The sequence below is a fragment of the Salvelinus fontinalis genome, chromosome 21, assembly GCF_029448725.1.
Source record: "Salvelinus fontinalis isolate EN_2023a chromosome 21, ASM2944872v1, whole genome shotgun sequence".
Lineage (NCBI taxonomy): Eukaryota > Metazoa > Chordata > Actinopteri > Salmoniformes > Salmonidae > Salvelinus > Salvelinus fontinalis.
This window is the reverse complement of record NC_074685.1, coordinates 16,548,343-16,564,800: the sequence shown is the minus strand read 5'-3', so window position 1 is coordinate 16,564,800 and position 16,458 is coordinate 16,548,343. Positions and strand designations below refer to the sequence as shown.

Genomic DNA, 16,458 nt, shown 5'->3' with positions numbered 1-16,458 from the left:
CATATTTAATTGGCAGTATTTGTTTTATATGATGTCTATGTATTTATGCATTTAATGGGGAAGAGGTGGAAATACAATTTGACGTGACACCTGTGTACTACAATGCCAACACGAGGGATCTCCCAAAATTGTCCCTCTGCGTTTCCTATAGTCAGCTGATATTGCCAGGTGAAAGTTCAACTGAACTCTGAAGACAAAATGGAAGTAAATCAGGCAAAACAAGAGCATCTACTTGCTTTAAAAGGTATTTTACTGAGTTAAATAAATGGTAACCGTGTATAAAATAATGGCTTAAGCAATATACTCGCTAGGGTTGCGTTAAACATTTAGCTAATGTGGATATCTGAAAAGAGGTTGTTTACATCTGACACTGACAGCTTGCTAACGTTAGCTGATAATTGCTACTGGCTTACAAGCTAGCTGCTAAGCGAACGTCAAATAAGCTTGCTAACTGAACGATAATGAACGAGCTAGCTCGCTGCCGCTGACTACCTAGTATCGAGTGGTGTTGACGGTGTCTTTTTTCTGTTCATTTTCAATAGTTAGGTAGCTCAAATGACCGAATTGTTGTTGATCTGATGAGCGTTTCTTACCTGTCCACTACTTAACTATTCACTCTAAAAGTTAGTTTCTTTGAGACCTCAACGTAGCTACAATGTGCTGAATACACAAGTCTCAGACATCTTGATAGACCCATTCAAATAGCTAGCTACCTGGTATGTGTTACGGTATTATGACTGGTTACCCTAATATTATCACAGATGGAAGGGGAAGTTATCTTTTGGTATTGTAATAAGCAGCAGCATAATAGAGGATTGGGTGTAGTTAGAACTTTTCTTAAATTATTTATCAGAGAACACCTGACAAAGAAAGACTGCTGTGGAAAGGAGGAATTCTAACATTTATTTGGATAGTAACCTTCAGATGGTTTATAGATCTTCAACTAATCTATCAAATAACTGAAACTAACCACTGATTTGAATCATCTAATCGGGAAAACACTAACCCTAGACCCCTTATTTGAACCTAAACCTAATCTTAGCTATAGCCTCACATGCAGTCTATTTACATGCAACATCTTGCATGCAAGTGAGTTACAGTTGTTAGTTTGTTGATAGTTTGACCATCCGAAGGCCATCTAGGCCTATAGGGGACTATCCAAATAAAGTATGGCCTGAAAAACTTTGTCTGGAAACATTGTTAAAGGAGGCTGTTCTTATCTGGCAGACATTAGGATATCTAGGCTGTTTGAGAGAGGTCTAGATTACCCATGGAATTTCCATCTAAAATTGCAAGCAAGTAAACTAGCCTAAGCCTAACTGAACAATCTTTGCTCCCTTGGCTTTCACAGTGATGCGGTTAACAAAACCCACTCTCTTCACCAACATGCCAGTAACATGTGAAGATAGAGACCTCCCAGGTAAGCCTTGATTTATTTTACCCCAACATGTAGAAGAGTTGTAGAATATTTATAAGGCCTATCCAATTTGCTTTGCTGCAGTGATTCTAAATACATTACATAGGCTATGGCTATAGATATAAATATAGAACATAGAACTAATAGGCTAGTTCCTTTGATTCTGTGTGGCTCCTGTGTTGCTTAGTTGGTAGAGTATGGCATTTGCAATGCCAAGGATCGTGGGTTCAATTCCCTCTGGGGCACCCATATTTTCTTTATACACTCATGACTGGAAGTTGCTTTGAATAAAAGTGTCTGCTAAATGGCATATATTATATTTCAAGTCCACAGTAGGCTTATGGTAAAAGCATTGATAGAACTGACTACTTCCATGTAGTGCTGTAAATCCCTGGTCCATAACAACACATTCACATGTCATATTCCTCTTTGAAATCAGTATTCCTCAGAGAGAAAAACAGATGCACGATTCTACATTTCACTACCCATGGGAACATTATTTATTAGAAAACCGCATGCAATCCTATATTCATTGGAACGATATGTATGAGGACATGTAAATCAGCTAAGCTTTCCTTTACTGGGGTTAAGCCTCCAATTAATATTCTAGGCATGACGACAGTGAAATGAATTGAGCCAATACATTAATTAACCTGGGGAAATTATGTGAAGTCGGCGATCAGTATTAAAGCCAGGCAGCCACATCTGTCTGCCTCCTCCACTGACTCACTAAGGGATCCCAGGAATGGCTATGTCTAACCGGCTCCCAAGTTTAGTCGTGCAGGCCTAAAGAGAATTTACAGTGTTTATTTTTCCTTCTGCCGGAGACCTACCTACTGCAATGTGAGTGCTGTGCTGGTAACCCAACTCCACTGAACCCATAAATCACACTGACACTTCTGGGTAGGGATGCTATTTATACAGGGGGGAGAATAAAGGCATATCTGGCTGTAAATCGAAATAAACTACTAGAACACGATATAGGAGAAATAAAATAAGTTGTGAAAGTTTTTATGCCACCCAGCTCTCATATCTCCCACGCTGCTCCTCTAAAGGCTGCCTTTCACTCAAATATTTAGAATGTTGACATTGATCATCAATATTAAAGCTACAAAACGTACAGGGCCCATATGAGGAGACTGACTGACTATTAGACCTGGTAGTTACAGTTTCCATAGAGTCATAAAACAAATAATATCTGGGAAAAATGTATAGATATAGTCAAACATTTCTGGCATTGTGTCAAGTTCTTTATGTGCCTCAACAACACTTAGCTAGATGCAGTGCCTTCAGAAAGTATTCTCCAAAATGTGTTACAGCCTTAATTGAACATTTTATTAAATTGAGATTTTGTGTCACACAGTACCCCATAATGTCAAAGTGGAATTATGTTTTTAGAAATGTTTACAAATTCATTAAAGATTAAAATAATCAATGTCTTGAGCCAATAAGTATTCAACCCTTTTGTTATGGGTGTGCGGCTCTCCTTTATTTTTAAGTTTTCTACTCCGCTAGCCAGCACCTCGCCTAAATAGGTGTGCGTTTCTTTTTCTTCTAGCCTAAATAAGTCACAATAAGTTGCATTGACACACTCTGTGCAATAATATTGTTTAACATGATTTTTAAATGACTACCCCGTCTCTGTACCCCACACATACAATTACCTGTAAGGTCCCTCAGTAGAGCAGTGAATTTCAAGCACAGATTCAACCACAAAGACCAGGGAGGTTTGCAATGGTTGGCAAAGAAGGGCACCCACCTATTGAATTTTTATTTATTTTTTAATTAAAAAAATAAAACAGACATTGAATAGCCCTTTGAGCATGGTGAAGTTATTAATTACACTTTGGATGGTGTATTTATACACCCAGTCACTACAAAGATACAGGTGCCCTTCCTAACTCAGTTGCCAGAGAGGAAAGAAAATGCTCAGGGATATCACCATGAGGCCAGTGGTGATTTTAAAACAGTTACAGAGTTTAATGGCTGTGATAGATAACTAAGCATGGATAACAACATTGAAGTTACTTCACAATACTAACATAAATGACAGATTGAAAAGAAGGATACCTGTACAGAATAAAAATATTCTATAAACATGCATTTTTTTTGCAATAAGGCACCAAAAAATGTGCAAAAAATGTGGCAAAAAATGTGGCAAAAAAATGGTTTTTCAGGATTAAAATAAATGGAATCGAGCTTAGCACAGGCAAAATCCTAGAGGAAAACCTGGTTCAGTATACTTTCCAACAGACGCTGGGAGACAAATTCACCTTTCAGCTGGACAATCACCTAAAACACAAGGCCAAATATACACTGGAGAGTTGCTTACCAAGACGACATTAAAGGTTCCTGAGTGGCCTAGTTACCGTTTTGATTTAAATCTGCTTGAATAGCTATGTCAAGACTTGAAAATTAATGTTTAGCAATGATCAACAACCAACTTGATACGGTGCATTCAGAGTATTCAGACACCTTGATTTTTTCCCCACATTTTGTTACGTTACAGCCTTATTCTACGATGTTTTAAAATAAAACATTCTCATCAATCTACACACAATACCCCATAATGACAATGCGAAATCAGGTTTATAGACATTTCTGTAAATGTATTAAAAATAAAAAACAGAAATACCTTATTTACAAAAGTATTCAGACCCTTTGTTATGAGACTCGAAATTGAGCTCAGGTGCATCCGGTTACCATTGATCATCCTTGAGATGTTTCTACAACTTACATTCAATTGATTGGGCATTATTTGGAAAGGTACACACCTGTCTATATAAGGTTCCACAGTGGACAGTGCATGTCAGAGCAAAAGAGATGGGAGAACCTCCCAGAAGGACAACCATCTCTGCAGCACTCTACCAATCAGGCCTTTATGGTAGAGTGGCCAGACGAAAGCCACTCCTCAATAAAAGGCACATGACTTCCCGCTTGAAGTTTGTAAAAAAGGCACCTGAAGTACTCTCAGACTCTGACAGAATCTCTGGTGTGATGGAACCAAGATTGAACTATTTGGCCTGAATGCGTCACATCTGGAGGAAACCTGGCACCATCCCTACGGTGAAGCATGGTGGTGGCAGCATCATGCTGTGGGGATGTTTTTCAGCGGCAGGGACTGGGAGACTAGTCAGTATCAAGGGAAATATGAACGGAGCAAAGTACAGAGAGATCCTTGATGAAAACCTGCTCCAGAGCGCTCAGACTGGGAAAAGGTTCGCCTTCCAACAGGACAACGACCCTAAGCACACAGCCAAGACAACACAGGAGTGGCTTTGGGACAAGTCTCTGAATATCCTTGAGTGTCCCAGCCAGAGCCTGGGTCACTCAAAAAAATCTAAAAAACAGTTTTTGCGTTGTCATTATGAGGTATTCTGTGTAGATTGATGAGGGGGGACTATTTAATCAATTTTAGAATAAGGCTGTAGCATAGCAAAATGTGGAAAAGGTGAAGGGGTCTGAATACTATCCAAATGCGCTGTATATTGTACAATCCAAGTGTGCAAAGCTCTTAAGGACTTACCCAGAAAGACGCTGCCAAAGTTGATTCTAACGTGTTGACTCAGGGGGTTGAATGCTTATCTAGTCAAAATATATTAGCGTTTTTCTTTTTTTTCCCACATTGACAATGAAATTGTGTATATTGTTGAGCAAAAATTACAATTATGTACATTGTAATCCCACTTTGTAACACAACAAAATGTGGAACAAGTCAATTGGTGTGAATACTTTCTGAAGGCATTGTATGAGAGTAATTTGTATGTGTGTGTGCATACCTGCGTGCACATGTGTGTATATGTGCGTGCGTGCATTCTACAGGGGATTTGTTTGGTCGGCTAATGAAAGAGGACCCATCCACTATTAAAGGAGCTGAGGCGTTAATGCTGGGAGAGATGCTCACACTACCTCAGAACTTTGGGTAAATAACACTACAGCAACAACCGTTTGAACTCTTTGACATATAGAGCAGGATGAAACATGTAGAGGCACACACCACTAGCATTTAACAATCAGACGGGCAGTTTAAATCTTTCATTCCCCCTGGCCGATCATTTCTGTCAGCATCTCTTGATCTGTTTCAGTATAGAATCATCACATTTCTTGTAAGACAACCTTTCACAGGAATACTTAGCCTTAATTTTGACCATCATTTTCACCGAAAAGCATTGTCTCATTTTTGTTCTTCAGTGGGCATGTGAGTCCATTATCTTTGTGTGTGACACTTGCGTAACAATTGTCCTCTGCACAGAAATATTTTCCTTGGCGAGACCTTCTCAAGTTACATTAGTGTGCACAATGACAGCACCCAAGAGGTCAAGGACATACTAGTAAAGGTACAGTACAGATATACATCAATCCAATGGAAACATGTTTAACCAATCTCTTTCTCATTGATGTATCCACTTGTCCTATTCATACAATTTTAAGTGAAATCCACATTTTTGTCATGTCTTACAGGCAGACCTTCAGACCAGCTCTCAGAGGCTAAATCTATCAGCGTCCAACAACACAGTCACAGAGCTGAAGCCTGAGTCCTGCATCGATGATGTCATTCACCATGAAGTCAAAGAGATTGGAACTCACATGTATGCTTTCCTTTCTGACATGGACTAAATCAGAAATAACATACTTTTGACCATTGCCCTATGTAATTCTGGGAAAGGGGTGTCACTCGAGACAACAATGGGCAAGATTTACAGCAACACATCTGCAAAGATGGGCAGGAGTTCATTTGAATGCTAATATTCAAGGAATTTTGGTCTCTATTCTAGCTTGGTTTGTGCAGTCAGTTATACCACACAGGCGGGAGAGAAGCTATACTTCAGGAAGTTCTTTAAATTTCAGGTGAGTTTCAAAGCGTCCTTTATATTTGCTCCCCCATGCTCCCTCACAGAGTTATATTAGAAACCAGACCTCAACTCTGAGCAATGTCACAGGTCCATGACAGAGAAAAGGCAATTAGCAGTAGCACACAAGCTTTGGCTTTTGACTACTGAACTATCTCACTACCTACTTACTGTCCTCAGTCTCAGAAAGGATCTGCTCTAAGTCACACAAAGAAACTAAATCCAACTTCTCTTACAGTAACAATACGTTTTGTATAAGCTATACTGACTGTTTTTAAATCAAATTTCTTGGCTCATGGATTTGAGCTTTATCAGAGATAAATGGTGTTATTTTCTAATTTTGTGAAGGGAGGTTTATTGTCGCTGTTGAATGGAGGAATCTTTTGAGAAATCATTTGAGAAATCGGCGTCATTTAGCTTGCAATCTATTCTCAATCAGGTTTTGAAGCCGCTCGACGTCAAAACCAAGTTCTACAATGCAGAGGTATGTTTTTTTTCCTCTTTCTCTCAGCTGCACTTACCTCACTCTTTTATTACCTGAACCAAAACAATGACAAATACAGTCATCCTACTGACTTATTCAACTTTCCACCTTTGTCAACATGCTAGCTATCTTCACTCATACATAGTCAGATCTTTTTCCATACATTTCCACTATCAATTCCGCCTCTGGTTTTTAGATGACATCACAAACATAGAGTTTGCTGTATATCATGTTTCATTCCATGGTCAGGCATTTTCCATTGGGGACACATAGTCAAATTAGCTTTTTATTCTCTCATTTGCATATTAGTAGCATTTCATTTGTTAGCGTATGAAACAAGATGTATTGTCACTTTCATTTGGCATGTAACCTTCATTTGTTTATGGTCTCTTGTGTTTTTATTTTCTCCATTAGAGTGACCTCAGTTCCGTGGTAATCGTTTTTCTGTTTTCATTGCTCTTAACTCTCGCTTTCTTAATCCTTTTTGTTGCAGCAACCTCTGTCTGTCTTTCTCTGGAGCCAATGAACATGAGCAATGGCAAAATAAGGGAAAAGCATGCAGGGGGAAAATATGAAGAATAAAAACCCATATAGTAAGACTTTACTTCTCACAGAGGAAACAGATGTGTGATGCTGCTTTAGTAAAGGGTGATCAAATGCTTTTCCCACTATTTGGCCGTTACTCTGTTTTTTTTTTCTTCGCCGCTTGAGCCCTCTCGCTAACTCATCTCTCACAGGACTTGTGCAATTGGGTAGTAGGTGGGCGTGATGCCAGAGAGATTCATGGGAAATAGAATGGAAGCGCATTGATCAAACAATCCATCCTCATAGGGTGAAATCAACATCATGGGTCTAGGTTAGGGCTCTAAATTGTACCCTATTGCCTATATATGCACTGCTTTTGACCAGGGCCCGTAAGGCTCAAAAGTAGTGAACTATCTAGTGAATAGGGTGCCATTTCAGACATAGCCTAGGTCTGTATGATTGTATTGGGGTTTCCATTTCTACAGGTCTTTTGAATGATTGGATTCAAATGTAGATTTGAATGATGGTTTTCAATCAAAATCCAGTACCAATCTCTGATGGGAAAGGATGTTCATTTTAATGATGATTTTAGTGTTGGTGATTATTAATCTGATTTTATTAATTTATATGTTCACTCTTTATCTAAAATAAACTCTTTCAAGAGTCTGAATAAATCAGATCAAGTAAAACATTCTTCAAATAAGGCTCTGGACAAAAGCTATTTGAAATGTGTCTGATCAGTTTTTTGTGTTGGGTTTGATGACAGGTCTGTCTCAGCATGGGAGATGTTGAGAGGTGCTCTGCTCTGTAACAATAACCCCAGTCTGTCCGTCCGTCTGGCAGAATGTTTCTGTCCATGGTCCCTACTTAATCACTAGCCTTTGAATTTCAGGCATGAACTAATCTCTGAGCACTCCTCTGTTCAGTTGAGTACTAATCCACTCCTCAAAGGTAAACTGAGCAGACTTTGCTACTCCATTTTGGCCCTGCTGGTTGATTTTGATAGGACTGACGAAGGTATGAAAACCCTGTCTTACCGGGGTTCTAATGATGTCTGAATATTTCGGACACGTTCATACATGCCAAAATCTAGTGTAAGTTATACAGGTACCTCATGTTGTTTTCTAGAATCTAACTGTATAAATCACATGCTTTCAGAAAAATCTGACACACACTAGGCCTAAATGAAATCTACAGTTTCCCCTTGAGGGGCCAATATATTGTAAAGTACATTGAAAGGAATTGAAGTCAAAGTGCTGCCCAGTTAAGTCCTTTTGAGGAGGTGTTCCTCTAGTTAGCGTTAGCGGCTAATGTTAGCGCTGACCCCTTACCCCCACCCCCAGACAGACGAGGTGTTTCTCGAGGCCCAGATCCAGAACATCACCACGTCGCCCATGTTCATGGAGAAAGTGTCCCTGGAGCCCTCCATGATGTACAATGTCACCGAGCTCAACACCGTGGAGACTGGGGACGAAGGGTAAGGGACACACACACACACATTTTAGTGTTATGTTTGTATTGTACAGTAAAAAGGCAGTAATATAAGAACGATAAATGTGAAGAGGAGAAAGCGAATTCGACGAGAGTTTATCTGTATAGATTATGCTAGCATGATATCTTGTGTTTTTCTAGTGTACATTTTTTGTGTTATTTTACTGCTTTTTTTGTTGAGACATTTTGACTGTGAAAGCTGTATGACTATTCTGATTGAAGTCTATGCTGCGTACAAGATACAGCATTCACTCGGCCAGGTCTTCTCAATGTAGGTCAAGGCGCCCCTACTATGTCAAAGGTAATAGGTTTTCAGTGTCAGCTCAGACTTCTCCACCCTGACTGTGTTCCAGAACTTCTACATTTGGGAAGATGTCTTATCTGCAGCCCATGGACACGCGCCAGTACCTCTACTGCCTGAAGCCCAAATCTGAGTTTGCAGAGAAGGCGGGTGTCATCAAGGGCGTGACGGTCATCGGTAAACTGGACATCGTGTGGAAGACCAACTTAGGAGAGAAAGGAAGGCTGCAGACAAGCCAGCTACAGCGAATGGTACCAGAGCATTCTCAGTTACATGATATGGTTCTTAGTTATAGTATATGGTTGTTGCATAACAGGACATTCTCAGTCTCAATGCTGTGGTTGTCTTTGTTGAGTGGTCTTGTCAGTCATACCTGGGCTGTTGACAAAATGTGAGTCATTGGACAATTACAATGGCATAGCTCAAAATGAAGATTATATTTTCAATTGGATAATGTAGTCGTTCTACAGTTTCCATATTTGTCAAAATTATGCAAAATGTGATGTCATGAAGCCTGTTGCCCAGGGTTTACCAACCAGACAACCACCCAAAAATACAAAACACAGTGCAATCATGGTCCCAGACGATGCGCTTCTTGTGAGCCTAAAATAAAGAAAATCGGTCCAAAATGTATCTGCTATTGCCTGGATTGGACAGTGTAATAATTACATTTGTGTTGACCCAGCATGAATTGGTTTTCCTCTTATCTCCTTATTAAAAAATGTAAAAACTCCAGCATACCGGTAATCTGGATGCTTCCAACAATATAATGGATCTTATTTATCAACGTTTTGGTCTCAGTCGACCTTCAACAAGGTATTGTTTTTCCACTTGTCTCTGCCAGGCTCCAGGTTATGGAGACGTCAGACTATCACTGGAGATGATCCCAGACACCGTCAACCTAGAGGAACCCTTCGACATCACCTGTAAAATCACCAACTGCAGGTATAATCATATGGATGGATGGACCTACAGTACCTGTCCAAAGTTTGGACACACCTACTCATTCCAGGGTTTTTCTTTCTTTTTACTATTTTCTACATTGAGAATAATAGTGAAGACAAAACTATGAAATAACACATGAAATCATGTAGTAACCAAAAACATGTTAAACAAATCAAAAGATATTTTATGTTTGAGATTCTTCAAACTAGCCACCCTTTGCCTTGATGACAGCTTTGCACACTCTTGCCATTCTCTCAACCAACTTCATGAGGTAGTCACCTGGAATGCATTTCACTTAACTTCTCTGGGATATGTGGGACGGTAAAAGCCAGATATGTTGGCCAAAAGCCAGAAAAAAATGTAGCGCGCCAAATTCAAATATATTACTATAAAAATCAATCTTTCATGAAATCACACATGAAAGACACCAAATTAAAGCTACACATGTTGTGAATCCAGCCAACGTGTCTGATTCAACGGGGAAAGGGGAAATTTACGGGGAAAGCACACCAAACAATTATGTTAGCTCAGTACATAGCCACAGAAAAACACAGCCATTTTCCCAGCAAAAGATAGTAGTCACACAAAGCAGAAATAGAGATAAAATTCATCACTAACTTTTGATGATCTTCATCAGATGACACTCATAGGACATCATGTTACACAATACATTTATGTTTTGTTCGATAATGTGCATATTTATATCCACAAATCTCGGTTTACATTGGCGCCATGTTCAGAAATGCCTCCAAAATATCCAGAGAAATTGCAGAGAGCCACGTCAAATAACAGAAATACTCATCATAAACTTTGAAAGATACATGTTTTACATATAATTAAAGATACACTTGTTCTTAATGCAACCACTGTGTCAGATTAAAAAAATTAAAAAATAAAAAGCATACCATCCAATAATCTGAGACGGCGCTCAGATTTAACAACATTTCTCCGCCATGTTGGAGTCAACAGAAATACGGAGTTACATCATAAACATTCCCTTACCTTTGATGATCTTCATCAGAATGCACTCCAAGGAATCCTAGTTCCACAATAAATCGTTATTTTGTTCAATAATGTCAATTACTTATGTCCAAGTAGCTACTTTTGCTAGCATGTGTAGTACACGTGTCGAAACGCTCGTGCAGATGCAGGCAAACGTCGGACGAAAACTTAAAAAAGTTATATTACAAGTCGAATAAACTGGTCAAACTAAGTAGAGAATCAATCTTCAGGATGTTGTTATCATATATATCCAATAACGTTCCAACCGGAGCATTCCTTCATGTCTGTAGAAGTTATGGAACGCAAGGCGATATCATTAGGAAAGCGCGTGACCAGGAACTGGCAATCTGCCAGACCACTGACTCATTCCCCTCCCATCCGGCCCCACAACACAGTATAAACTTCATTCAACGTTCTACCGACTGTTGACATCTAGTGGAAGGCGTAGGAAGTGCAAACAGATCCATATATTACAGGGAATTGAATAGGCGATGAGTTTAACATCGACCAGCCTCAGAATTCTCACTTCCTTTTTTTGGGATGTTATACTCACAGACATCATTCAAACAGTTTTGGAAACTTCAGAGTGTTTTCTATCCAATAGTAATAATATGCATATATTAGCATCTGGGACAGAGTAGGAGGCTGTTCAATCTGGGCACGCTATTCATCCAAAAGTGAAAATGCTGCCCCCTATCACAAAGAAGTAAACAGGTGTGCCTTGTTAAAAGTTAATTTGTGGAATTTCTTTCCTTCTTAATGTGTTTTAGCCAATCAGTTGTGTTTTGACAAGGTAGGGGTAGTATACAGAAGATAGCCCTATTTCGTAAAAGACCAAGTCCATATTATGGCAAGAACATCTCAAATAAGCAAAGAGAAACGACAGTCCATCATTACTTTAGGACATGAAGTTCAGTCAATCTGGAACATTTCAAGAACTTTAAAAGTTGTTTCAAGTGCAGTTGCAAAAACCTTCAAGCACTATGATGAAACTGGCTCTCATGAGGACCTCCACAGGAAAGGAAGACCCAGAGTTACCTCTGCTGCAGAGGATAAGTTCATTAGAGTTACCAGCCTCAGAAATTGCTGCCCAAATTAATGCTTCAGAGTTCAAGTAACATGCACATCTAACATCAACTGTTCAGAGACTGCGTGAATCAGGCCTCCGTGGTCGAATTACTGCAAAGAAACTGCTACTAAAGGACCAGTAAGAAGAAGAGACTTGCTTGGGCAAAGAAACACGAGCAATGGACATTAGACCGGTGGAAATCTGTCCTTTGGTCTGATGAGTCCATATTTGAGATTTTTGGTTCTAACTGCCTTGTCTTTGTGAGACGCAGAGTAGGTGAACGGATGATCTCTGCATGTGTGGTTCCCACCGTGAAGCATGGAGGTGTGATGTGTGAGGGTGCTTTGCTGGTGACACTTTCAGTGATTTGTTTAGAATTCAAGGCACACTTAACCAGCAGGGCTACCACAGCATTCTGCAGCGATACACTAACCATCTGGTGTGCGCTTAGTGGAACTGTCATTTGATTTTCAACAGGACAATGACCCAACACACCTCCAGGCTGTGTAAGGGTTATTTGACCAAGAAGGAGAGTGATGGAGTGTTGCATCAGATGACCTGGCCTCCACAATCACCCGACCTCAACCCAATTGAGATGGTTTGGGATGAGTTGGACCGCAGAGTGAAGGAATAGCAACCAACAAGTGCTCAACATATGTGGGAACTCCTTCTAGACTGTTGGAAAAGCATTCCAGGTGAAGCTGGTTGAGAGAATGCCAAGAGTGTGCAAAGCTGTCATCAAGGCAAAGGGTGGCTACTTTGAAAAATCTCAAATCTATTTTGATTTGTTTCACACTTTTTTTGGTTACTACATGATTCCATATGTGTTATTTCGTAGTTTTGATGTCTTCACTATTATTATACAATGTAGAAAATAGTAACAATAAAGAAATAACCTTGAATGAGTAGGTGTGTCCAAACTTTTGACTGGTAGTGTATGTATAATTCAATTATGTTTTATTTTACCAGGCACGTCAATTAATAACAAATTCTTATTTACATTGACAGTCTGGCAAGAGGCAAAAGGCCTTGTCGGGTGGGGATTAAAAGAAAGTGTAAGAGAATATTGACAACATGGACAGAACAGACTTGGCAAAGTATATACACATCAGCAGACAGACAGTGGAAACAAAGCACAACAAGACAATAGACACAACCAAGCTACACGAAGGGAGACCTATGGCAACAACACAACATGGTACAAGCATTAATAAGGGCAGACAAAGGCATGAGGGACAAAGTAGGCAGAGACGAAGCACATCACGACAAGAAGGGATTTCACAAAACATGGCAGACCACAATACAAGCAGCATAGCACAAATAATAGCGGTGCAAACATACAGTCGTGGCCAAAAGTTTTGAGAATGACACAAATATTAATTTCCACAAAGTTTGCTGCTTCAGTGTCTTTAGATATTTTTGTCTGATGTTACCATGGAATACTGATGTCACACCCTGACCCTAGAGCCTTTTTATGTCTCTATTTGGTTTGGTCAGGGTGTGATTTGGGTGGGCATTCTATGTTCTTTATTTCTATGTTTGTGTTTCTATGTTTTGGCCGGGTATGGTTCTCAATCAGGGACAGCTGTCTATCGTTATCTCTGATTGGGAATCATACTTAGGCAGCCTGTTTTGCCACCTTAGGTTGTGGGATGTTGTTTTTTGTTAGTTCTGTGTAGCCTTCAAGACGTTACGTTCGTTGTTCTTTTGTTGTTTTGTTTGGTGTTCGGTTTTAATAAAGAAGCATGAGCACGTACCACGCCGCACCTTGGTCTCGTCCTTCCGTCGAGCGTTACAACTGAAGTATAATTACAAGCATTTCATAAGTGTCAAAGGCTTTTATTGACAATTACATGAAGTTGATGCAAAGAGTCAATATTTGCGGTGTTGACCCTTCTTTTTCAAGACCTCTGCAATCCGCCCTGGCATGCTGTCAATGAACTTCTGGGCCACATCCTGACTGATGGCAGCCCATTCTTGCATAATCAATACTTGGAGTTTGTCAGAGTTTGTGGGTTTTTGTTTGTCCACCCGCCTCTTGAGGATTGACCACAAGTTCTCAATAGGATTAAGGTTTGGGGAGTTTCCTGGCCATGGACCCAAAATATCGATGTTTTGTTCCCCGAGGAACTTAGTTATGACTTTTGCCTTATGGCAAGGTGCTCCATCATGCTGGAAAAGGCATTGTTCGTCACCAAACTGTTCCTGGATGGTTGGGAGAAGTTGCTATCGGACGATGTGTTGGTACCATTCTTTATTCATGGCTGTGTTCTTGGGAAAAATTGTGAGTGAGCCCACTCCCTTGGCTGAGAAGCAACCCCACACATGAATGGTCTCAGGATGCTTTACTGTTGGCATGACACAGGACTGATGGTAGCGCTCACCTTCTCCGGACAAGCGTTTTTTTCCGGATGCCCCAAACAATCGGAATGGGGATTCATCAGAGAAAATGACTCTAACCCAGTCCTCAGCATTCCAAGCCCTGTACCTTTTGCAGAATATCAGTCTGTCCCTGATGTTTTTCCTGGAGAGAAGTGGCTTCTTTGCTGCCCTTCTTGACACCAGGCCATCCTCCAAAAGTCTTTGCCTCACTGTGCGTACAGATGCACTCACACCTGCCTGCTGCCATTCCTGAGCAAGCTCTGTACTGGTGGTGCCCCGATCCCGCAGCTGAATCGACTTTAGGAGACGGTCCTGGCACTTGCTGGACTTTCTTGGGCGCCCTGAAGCCTTTTTCACAACATTTGAACCGCTCTCCTTGAAGTTCTTGATGATCCGATAGATGATTGTTTTAGGTGCAATCTTACTGGCAGCAATATCCTTGCCTGTAAAGCCCTTTTTGTGCAAAGCAATGATGACGGCACGTGTTACCTTGCAGGTAACCATGGTTGACAGAGGAAGAACAATGATTCCAAGCACCACAAGCTTCCAGTCTGTTATTCAAACTCAATCAGCATGACAGAGTGATCTCCAGCCTTTTCCTCTTCAACACTCACACCTGTGTTAACGAGAGAATCACTGACATGATGTCAGCTGGTCCTTTTGTGGCAGGGCTGAAATGCAGTGTAAATGTTTTTTGGGTATTCAGTTCATTTGCATGGCAAAGAGGGACTTTCATCTGATCACTCTTCATAACATTCTGGAGTATATGCAAATTGCCATCATACAAACTGAGGCAGCAGACTTTGTGAATTAATATTTGTGTCATTCTCAAAACCTTTGGCCTCGACTGTACAGTAAACAGACACCACAATCAGCAGCCTACATTATTTGTTTGTGTAACAGCTACAGCTATCAATTAAAATGTCCATGACTGAATCCTTCAAAGCTGAGACAAAGACATAACTTTCCAGCTTAAATGTTTTTTATAAATTGTTCCAGTCGCTAGCTGCAGCTAACTGAAAAGAGGAGCGACCCAGGGATGTGTTTGCTTTGGGAACTGTTAATAGAATGTGAATAGCAGATCAGGGGCTGTAATTAGAGGATGAGGGTTACAATGGGTATCTCAGCACACCATCTTAAGTCGTGCAGTAGAGTTTAGTTGGCTAGGGGGAGTGAGGCCTAAGAGGGTTTTGTAGATGAGCATCATCCAGTGGATTTTGCGTCTTGTGTAAAGAGATGGCCAGTTTACAGAGGATTACAAAGTACTGTGATGTGTTCTTTAAGGAGCATTGGTGGCAAATCTGATGGCCGAGTTGTGTGTTGTTGCAGTGAAAGGACCATGGACCTGGTGCTGGAGATGTGTAACACCCGCTCCATCCACTGGTGTGGTGTATCAGGGAGACAGCTGGGCAAAGTCAGCCCCAGTGCCTCGCTCTCTCTGCCCCTCAAACTCCTCTCCTCTGTCCAGGGCCTGCAAGTAGGTGCCCACTTCTTCACATTAGAATACATTTTAACACTAAGCATAGCCAAGGCTTATTACAGTATGTTATGCTATTACTGTTAACATTTGCAGTTGGTAATTGTAGCTAATCACCATTTGCTTGTGTTTCAGAGTATATCTGGCCTGAGACTGACCGACACATTTCTGAAGAGGACTTATGAATACGATGACATTGCACAGGTGTGTGTGGTCTGTCCATACATGAGCCGTGAGAGCTAAGACTCTTCTAGAACTGAGCACTATACATCTCAATGGACCAACTACCAAACTTTGCACCTATATCATCAGTACACACCCCAAGCTGATCATGTTTTAACAGATGTTTTTAATGTTTTCTTTGCAAAACAATTATGATTTTAAATTAATGTGCATTTAAATGTGAATAAAAAAACTACTTAATCCCTAGTTTGTTGTGCTTCGCTAAAGTCTTTATCAAGTACAAATCTGTCTCCAAAGTGATTTAATTATATGATTTCACTACAAGACTCAGA

General features: G+C 40.3%; 1 protein-coding gene across 2 annotated transcripts; it reads left to right on the top strand.

Annotated features, from left to right (window-relative positions):
- Window positions 1-133: 133 nt before the first annotated feature.
- trappc13 (trafficking protein particle complex subunit 13) lies at window positions 134-16,372 on the top strand. Of its 2 annotated transcripts, XM_055874122.1 has the most exons (13): window positions 134-244; window positions 1,352-1,420; window positions 5,240-5,339; window positions 5,670-5,754; window positions 5,879-6,006; window positions 6,193-6,265; window positions 6,707-6,751; window positions 7,166-7,183; window positions 8,620-8,753; window positions 9,121-9,319; window positions 9,913-10,013; window positions 15,796-15,943; window positions 16,079-16,372. In XM_055874122.1, exons 1-13 carry the CDS (start codon window positions 199-201, stop codon window positions 16,184-16,186), a joined length of 1,254 nt encoding a protein of 417 aa, XP_055730097.1. In that variant the 5' UTR covers window positions 134-198; the 3' UTR covers window positions 16,187-16,372. The 2 variants fall into 2 exon arrangements, with proteins under 2 accessions (XP_055730097.1, XP_055730098.1); XM_055874123.1 differs by lacking the exon at window positions 7,166-7,183.
- Window positions 16,373-16,458: the final 86 nt, after the last annotated feature.

Coding starts and splice junctions, on each gene's coding strand:
- trappc13 (XM_055874122.1), top strand. CDS start 199: ATGGAAGTAAATCAGGCAAAACAAGAGCATCTACTTGCTTTAAAAG. Junction 245..1,351: donor GCATCTACTTGCTTTAAAAG/GTATTTTACTGA, acceptor TGGCTTTCACAG/TGATGCGGTTAACAAAACCC. Junction 6,266..6,706: donor GGAAGTTCTTTAAATTTCAG/GTGAGTTTCAAA, acceptor ATTCTCAATCAG/GTTTTGAAGCCGCTCGACGT.